Source organism: Gavialis gangeticus, unplaced genomic scaffold, assembly GCF_001723915.1.
Source record: "Gavialis gangeticus isolate Ggan-Ray unplaced genomic scaffold, GavGan_comp1, whole genome shotgun sequence".
Classification (NCBI taxonomy): domain Eukaryota; kingdom Metazoa; phylum Chordata; order Crocodylia; family Gavialidae; genus Gavialis; species Gavialis gangeticus.
In genome coordinates, this window is record NW_017728993.1 from 15,047,765 (window position 1) to 15,056,549 (window position 8,785).

Consider the following 8,785-nt stretch of genomic DNA (forward strand, 5'->3'; position numbering starts at 1 on the left):
CGCGCGAGTCTCTCCCCACCCCCACCCCCCCACAGACCTGGCACTGAATCAAGTCACAGGAACCAGCCTAGGAAAAGGCTGAGCTGTTTCGCTCTGCAGAGGAGGGGGATGGGTGGCGCATGCTGCTGAAGGCTGAACAAAAAAATATATGAGGCGGCTCATACAGAAGAGAAGCTGGCAGCCAAAAGTGAGGGATGGGAGGGAAAGCAGCGCCAGTGTCGGGGCGTTTCAGCCGCTACTGCCTTTGAAAGAGGTCCCTAACATTCAGGAGCTGCCACCCACCATCTCCCTTGTAGCATTACTGTGCTGTCCAGGGGGAAAAATAGGGGAAGAAAGGGGTCTCCTAAGGGGCTTATGTGCGCAGCACATTTCTCAGTGTCAAGGGACTGCGTGAGGGCTCAGCAGTGCCCTGCCTGTATTGCAATACCATTTGGTCCTGCCTTGGTAGCTAGCAACCATCTGCGTTGGAATCACATTAATGAATCATGTTACAGCCCTTTAAAGACAGGGCTTAGGCACCTCTCCAATATGGCTGGTGTTAAAACACAGCCCCTGAAGTGGGGGAGCTTGTGGTTCACACAGACAGATCAGACCGCTGCGCCCACTCCTGCCTCCCAGGCACCCAGAGTCTGAGCAGAGGCGGCGAGGGGCCTGATCCTTTCTTTCTACAGTGCCTGCCCACCTCTCCCGTGGCAGGGGGGGAGGCGAGCTGGCTCCTGCATCATTGCAGTTTGCAATGTTGCAAACTAAACGACGTGCAAACTCATTTAAAACCCCCCAAACTCTTGCACGTGTACAACGTGATGCCATTAAGCCACACAAAGCGACCTTTTCATCACGTGTCCATGGTAATGGCATCACATGTACAAGCACCCTGAGCTCACAGATGGGGCACACCGGGGGGGGGGTTTCCCCTAGAGCTCCATCAAATTGACATATTTCTAGCCCTTTTTAGTGTGGCTCTACAAGACCCTCCTGGGTCTGGCCTTCCACCTGAGGGGCAAGGGTCTCATTCTGGAGCAGCTGCACGCGAGTACCTCCCCGTTGACTTCACTGGAGGCTGATGGCAAGCAGCAGCTGCAAAACCGAGCCCCTGAGAGATGGAGAGGCAAGAAGCAAGACATGGACCGGGGCAGGCTCGATGGCACAAGATTTAGAAGGAGGTTAGTGCTCCGCCCACCCCTCCGGGAAAGGATCTGTGCAGCGAGGAAAGGGAATACAGGTAGACGGTAGCAGCAGCAGTGCAGGCAATCAGTAGAAGGCTGTATTGAAGCCAGCAGGCTCCCTGGAGGGGTGGGGAGAGGGGCAGAGGGGGTACCTATTAGCATAAGCAGCCCTGGAGGCAGGGGTCTCTCTTGTTCCAGCCTTTGGATGGAGTCCTATAAGATAACGAGCACCCTAAGGCACTTGCCCCCTGGGTGGAGGCCTCCTCTGCTGTTTGGCCCCAGGGACTGTCGCAGAAGGAGACAGCTGTAGCGTTGGCTGAAGTTTCTTTTGTTTCTCAGCAAAGGTGGGGCCTGGGCTCTGAGCACAGAGGAACAGCTGGTCCTCATGTGAGCTTCATGCCAAGAGCACTAAAGCAGAGCATGCTCTTGTGGGGTGTCTTGCTCACATAAGGGGCCCATGGAAAATAAAGCAGGTTTTTACCAAGGGTCTAGCAGCGCAAGGTTAACAACCTAGCGTGGAAAAGGCCCTTTGTGCAGGTGCAAGGACTCTCCACCGACTGCCATATGTCGAAACTAGGAGTGGCTTTGTCCACCCTGGGACTTTAATCCCGTGTGGGGTACACGGTGTAGTCAGATCTCCACCCTTTCCCTATCAAAGACAAGGCTTGGGTGGTGAACAGCAAGAGCACTTCAAGGTCTGAACAGCAAGAGCTCTTCAGATGACTGCACAGACCTAAAGTTATAATTATTGTTTGCCCTGGCGAGGGTGTGTGATCTCTATCGGTAGATGGGGAAGCAGACAAACCACTTACCATGAGGTAGAAGTGGAGCTGACATGGTGTAAAAGCCTTCTCCCCTTTATCTCATGGTACGTAGTCCATCTGACCAGACCCAAGACACATCATTTGCTTTGCATGCAACTCCAGAGGGAACTAATAGCTCACTTGTTCCAGGCTCCTGTAAGACCACTACAACAGACTTCCTTTCTCCTAATCCAGAGCCCGTACAACTCATTAGATGTCTTTCCATTGACTCCAGTGGGCTTTGATCAGGCCCTAAATGTGAGGATTTACTTTAATTTCCTGTCTGCTGAGAATGCTGTTAATCAGAGACCCAACCAATCAAGCAGTGATACTTCAAATCGCACGCACCAATGTCTTCAGTGTTAACTACCAGCTTCTCCGACATCTCACTGGTGGTTTCTACCCAGATTTCGTAGGTCAAGTACAGGCACAGGTTGACACGGCTGAAGTAGCAGGAGTTTGGGCCCTGGGTGATGTAGTCTTTGCACTCTTCAACTTCTGTTGCTCCCCTGAGCCAAAGGGAAAAAAATTAGGTTTCTTTGCAGTAAGGTCTAATTCAGCTGCCCCTCATCTCACACTTCATCTAAAAGAAGGTACAGTATTTCTTTTCAAAACTGCAGCATCCTGACCTGCATGTACCTGAGTCTCTAGGTGGTTCATTTCTCAACCCATTGCACCGCCGCTGGAATATGCTTGTGTGCTGACAGCCATTTCCTTAGGACAACCATCTGGATGGATGGCATGGCAAGGTGTACTTGGTGTGTCCAGCTCCTAACACCCATCCCCGAGACACCTACCTCCTGTATCGGCCTGCCAGAGTAGTTAAAGAGGGTCAGACCAGTGCATGTGATTCATAAACGTACATAAAGTGGGGGCAGCTTCTTTCTGACTACGCCAGCAATAGTCCAAGCACCCACGGCAGCACATTATAAGCTCTAGAAGACCCATCTGTACTGGAGGGCCAAATATGTGAACAGAAAGACACTTAAACCATTATTATCACTCCCATCTAGTTTTTCGGAGATGGTGCAATGCAGCCATTGCGCTGCTTGTCCAGTCCAGCCCACAGTGCGCACAAGACACTCATGGAGGGGGGAAACCCAAATGCAGAGAATGAAACAATCCCAAGCAAGAGTTGCATCCTAGCCTGCTGTAAGCCCTTGCAAAGTTGTGGGCTCTCCCATGAGCCTGTACTGCACTGAGGATTGTGTTTCGTGCCTCAGATAAAATTTCCGTCCACTTTTCCTTACCTCATCTTGTACCTGAGGTGGAAAGTTGCATTGGGCCGAGCACCATCCTGTGGACTCCAGTGGCATGACATGTATTTGGGATAAAGCATGAAACACTGCAGGTTGAAGTGGGAAGACACTCCTGGAGATAACAAGGAGAAGATTGGGGAGGGGAGGCTGCTATTGCATCAGTCATGCTGACTGCCATTCATTTTTGCTACCAGACCTAGGCAACATCATACTGGTAATGCTGTGAAGCCTCTCCTTGTAGAGAAGTTAGCATTCAAAAAGCTATAATATTCCTACTGCACTTTTATGCCACATATTCCAGGAGGCAACACTGCCTTCTTCACAGCCTAAACCAGAAATGTGTTTGGAAGAGCATCTCTACCTAGCCTACATCACAGCCAGGCTGTTTTCACCTCCATCCTCTAGTTAAGCTCTAACAGAGTGCTGCTGCTATGACTCTATTTCAGGGTCTTTTAATGTAGCTGTTAAATTTACTCCAGGCTAAAACCTTGGCAAGTGAAATCTCAACCTGGGGTTCGTTTTGTTCTAAATCTGGAAGCAAACATCTGTCTACCTATTTTAGTGCAGAAGAGTGCAGAAGCCGAGATCCCCAATGTAGGATTCCAGATGCGATTCTGCTTTGATTAAAATGAACCTTTTTTTTTCCCCCGGCCTAGAATATGTCAGATGGGAAAGTAGCTTTTTGATATCCGGGACAGGAGGAAATGCAGGAAGGCCGCAGAGTTGGTTTGTTTAGCATCGTGGCTTTCAGCACGTGCATGCTGTGAGTGATTCTTCCCCGCTCCCCCAGATGATTGTTAACACCTGGCTCAGGCCACAAGGTCCCCGTGCATGTGCTTCTCTCTTCCCTATATTTGTGTAGCTACAACCCCCTGCCCACAGCACTGAGTCTCAGATAACAAAAGCAGATGCTGCCACATTGCCCCATCTGCAGCTCCCTGCCACTGGCCAGGAGGTCTTCCACCTCCCCTGCTCCACGCGAAGGCCCATTCCCTCCCTCCCCAGCTGGCCAAACAGAGGCAGAGAGACATCCCTATGCGCCTGCAAATCGTTGCTTACAGGGCAGCAGGCTGGCATGCCCCGTGCAAGGGGAGAGCAAGGCAGGTGATGCATGGGGCATCCTGGGCGGCAGCCAGCCCCCTGTGCACTTGCTCCTGTGTATAGGATACAGAAGGGGCAAGCTGTGGTCAGAGACAGGGGTTCAAGAGTGACTCTCATCACACTAATGAGATACTTAACTGCATGTTTTCCTAAGGGGCCTGGCTCCTGCTGTTAAGCCAGAATAACAGGGCAGCTGCACAGTGCTCTTAATCACTGAGGATCAGGTTCCCATGTGCTGCTTATCGCTGCCTTATAGGCACAACACCCCCAGCTGCCGTGTGCCGGGATCCAGGCCCCTGTCACCGCAACGCGCGTTATCTCTCTGATCAGCATCTGACTAAATGCTGCCGCCTCCTCCAGGAGAGAGGCTGTCTTTGTGCTCAGCTCTGTACAAACACAGACCAACATGGGGCCCTGGTCAGGACTGGGCATAGTATCACAGCCACCCCTGGGGGTCCTCCCATTAAGCCCAGTAAAGGAAAGGGCTCTCCCTTCCCTCTGATCACACTGCCCTCGCTCCCCAGCAGCCCAGATCATTTTTCACAGGGCACTGCGGTGAATCCCTACAACTTCTCAGCGCTTGGTACCGAGGCAGTGGCTTTTACCTTTCGGTTCCAGGTACCGGCTGGAGATCCTCACAATCGTAGCACAGATGAGGAAGTAGTAGTTAAGCAGCCCTGCCATCTGGGGAGACATAATGGATACAACATACGGACAATTAAAAACGCAGCGACAGCATCTACCGAGAGCTCTGTTTCTAGCTTTATTTAAAAACTCCAGCACTTCAGCTCCCTAACAATGCAGCCCATGGCATCGAAACAGTGCCTCCGTTCCCCCCACACCCTCAGTAGTTTGGTACATGATGCAAAGAAAAAAGTGTGTCTCTCTACCCAAACACAAGCAATCACTGGGGTTTTGTGGTGGGTAGATGCTTCCCCCAAGTGACTGTCTGTGCTTAGGCAAAGCAGTGTGATGATTAATAACTACCTTCTTTCTTACCATTATAAGATGAACTGGTTTTTAGCAACTGGCCCGTTCAGTGATGCCCTGCGGGATACAGGACTCCTGGATTCTGCCTCCAGCTCTTAGTGTGGCTTTGGCAGGAGCTTAGTCATTGCTCTGCATTTTGGAGTAGGTTTCTGTAAAATGGGTGTACCGCTTGCTGCAGCACGCTGAGACTTTGAGCAGCAGGGCTGAAAGGTGCCTCTGGAGGTTACTTAATTAAGGATTGCCTCTACAGGGCTTTGTGCTTCCCAGAGAACAGGCGATCCATCACTGCACTGGACAGCACGGCCTGAGTTATATTTACTAAGCAGAAAATTGAAGCCTTCCAACAGCCTGGCATCGTAAAAGGGGCGTGCAGTTCACAGTGGGAAAGAGATAGCTGTTCCATGGTGGATGGTTAAGCAGATGAAATACCATGGGTTGTTTTTTCCCCTTCTCCTTGATGGCTAGATATGTTCTCTGTGAGCAGCATATCCTGGGGTTAATGCGTACGCTGACCCATTTGCTGCTGCGATGGGATCGTTGGACCAGGCTTCTCACCAGAGCCAAAGTCTGCCAGAAACGATCGCAAATTGACCGTATCTGTCCCACCAGCTCTGTCGGTGTTTCACTGGAGCCGTGCTAGTGCAGCCTTGTCAGAGGAGCCAGCAGAGCTCCTTCCCCAGAGCAGCATGGAAAGGGGTTTTTATCCTGAGTGCCATGCTGCCCTTGCACTCTTGGCAGCCCATGTGCTCTGCAGAGACCCTGGCACTGCATGATAGCCCCTCACTCTCTGAGGCCTCTTCCCAGTCTGTCCAGTCCAGTTGCCATGAGGGTCTAGACCAGGGTTTGGCCTCGTGAGAATACACCAACTGGCCAGAGAGGAAAAGGTTGCGGGTTGCGCCCACGTGGGTGCTAATGCAGCACGCCGGGAAGAGATGCCTGCACATTCCCAGGGCGTTAGCGGGAGGGAGAGGATTGCACCATGTATAATAATTTATAATTGGCAAAAATTATCCCATAATCTAGTCTAATTGACAGGGATCACAGGCACTTGCTAGTGGTCTGCCAGCACAGGAATTAAAGCTTCTAATTGCAGCTGATTGTGGCACTGAGTCCCTCCCTCCATGTCCCTGGGCAAGTCCCTTTACCTTTCTGCCTAAGTTTCCTCTCCTGAACAGCTTTTCAGATGAATATAAGCAGGCCTTGCAGACAGCTGTGTTTTCCTGTCTCGGCTCAGCCACTGGCGACACACAAGAGCTGCATGGTACAGAATTAGGGTGAAGGATGAAGTAAGGAATAATCATAGTGGGAGGATGGGAATCAAAGGGGGCTCAGTGGGCCGCACTTCAGGCTCCACAGCAGTCTGTGAGCTGGGATGGAGATGGAGGGCTTCCTGCAGATCTCCCACTGCCATGACAGAGAGATTAGCAATGCAGTCAGGGGAAAGAGAGGCACGTATTGCCAGCCAGAAGCACCTCAGTACCTTACAAAATGTAGCCCTGTGCTCTTGTTTCTCATCTGTTAAGCTGTTAGCACTGCTCTGGAAAAAATCTACCTCCCCGCACACAGGGTTGCAAGTATGCCTGCTTGATGGATGCCTCCTCCAGCCACTCTTTTTCTTCTTTCCCCGCTTCGCCTTTCTCTTCCTTCCATCCTTTTCCAGTTCCTTCATGGCAATGACTCCTCACTCCTACCCACCATTTCACACTTCTGCCCCCACAGCGATTGTTGCTAATATAACCAGTCACAAAGTAGTTAATATTGACATTCAAGCACCGTGTCGGCACTAATGAGCCCATGAAATAAAGAGGTGAGACAGGGATTCTGTAGATCCATTGTTCCAGGCTGCCTGCAGACTCAGGCGGATACAACTGCCTCCATTACACCCAGCTTCTTTATAGTGGTTAGGTCAGCTTCTAATCAGTCTTTTTAAACAAGTTTCTGCAGACTCTAATAAGGGCCACAAAAGCATCAGGTGGGGCAGGTATCACCCCTGGTCCAGATCCTAACTGCAGGTACAACCCTGCGTTTCATTCAGATGAACAGGGCTCCATGACAGCTTTACTACTGCTTTGGCACAATGTATTGTGGGCCTGATCCTGTAACTGCCCCCTCCCAGAACTCCCAGAGAAGCGTGGGAATTCTGCACATGAAAGGCTTGCAGGCCTGCGCCTTTTGCAGAGGAGCCTTTGGAGAAAAGCGAGAGTTACTGTGCACTGCCCTGTTGCAAAGAGCCTGAACTGTGGCTTATTGCCCTCCTTTCTGCCCAACCTGAGTAATCTGCAGAGGGATGAAGTGCTGGCTGGGCATCGCTGCCCTGGGGAAATGACTTGTAAATACCTGCCATTTGGTGCCACCTGGTGCATCCCAGAGACAAACTATTTCCTTTCCAGAAGCTAGGGATAAAAAGTCAAGCATGGCAGGGAGGCTCTAGCACGCACCAGGAGAGGAGGATGAACCCACACCTCTTCTCTTTGCTGCGCAGTTCATATCCCACCCCTACCCCAGCACCAAAGTGCCCCGAGCACCCCCAGTGCAAGCAATGCCAGCAAATAGGAAAGACTCACATCAGCAGGTTCCCTTTCTTTTTCTGCCGGGTGCAGGGAAAGTTCGTATCTGTCTATGCAAGTCAGCACTGATTTATATACCCATCGCATTAGCTAAAAGTATGAGGGGGCTGGGTTTTATAAGAGGAAAAAAAAAAAGAACAACCTCTTTTCTGGATTATTTCTGGTGCTTAATTTTATTCCAAGTTTCTTTTTCAAAAAAGGGAACCGAGCAATTTTGAAGGAAACCAGCTAGCCAAAGGCAATCCTGAAAAGAATCACCCAGGAGATTCTCTTGGTTCTTTTAGTCTAACAGGACTTCCCCTGCCAGAGGGACAAAGGTCTGTGGAGAGTCCCTGGCTTTATGAAGCGTCTAGCTGGTATGCATTGACCACACTTCCACATAGCAGTGATAAAACAAAAATGAAAGGAGAAAATGGCCTGTAATTTATGAGAATTACAGGGAGAAGCTAGTGCCTTGCTTTGCTCCAATTGTTCTGTTCTCAGGATTTCCTGCCGGGAGGAGGGGTGGTCTTAGCCAGCTTTGCTGCAGGAAAACCAAAGAGAGATGATTGTGCCTGGCCTCTATGCCAGTGGCATCCCATTCATTTGAGGGAGCGGGCCAAATTCCACTTATACTCACCTGAAGCTTCAGGCCTTGCACCCCAAAGCAGAGCTGCCAGCTGTGAGACAGAGGTAGTCAGCTCAAAGGGAGGAGATTTCATAGTTTCATAGTTGGTAGGGTTGGAAGGGACCTGCGGAGATCATCAAGTCTGACCCCCTGCCATGGGCTGGAAAGGATGCTGGGTCAAACAACCCTGGCTAGGTGATTATCTAGCCTCCTTTTGAAGACCCCCAGGGTAGGAGCGAGCACCACTTCCCTTGGAAGTTTGTTCCAGATCCTAGCCGCCCTGACCGTGAAG

At 50.9% G+C, this 8,785-nt stretch overlaps 1 protein-coding gene across 1 annotated transcript in view; it reads right to left on the reverse strand.

Annotated features, from left to right (window-relative positions):
• LOC109286626 (cytokine receptor-like factor 1) overlaps positions 1-8,019 on the reverse strand; it is a 15,186-nt gene extending 7,167 nt beyond the window's left edge. Inside the window, exons 1-4 of the mRNA XM_019501267.1 lie at positions 7,884-8,019; positions 4,935-5,013; positions 3,220-3,340; positions 2,318-2,478 (exon numbers count right to left, since the gene is read on the reverse strand). Coding sequence (XP_019356812.1) covers positions 2,318-2,478; positions 3,220-3,340; positions 4,935-5,013; positions 7,884-7,973 — 451 coding nt within the window. The 5' untranslated portion in view covers positions 7,974-8,019. The remainder of the gene's footprint in view (positions 1-2,317; positions 2,479-3,219; positions 3,341-4,934; positions 5,014-7,883) is intronic.
• Between the last annotated feature and the right edge of the window lie 766 nt (positions 8,020-8,785).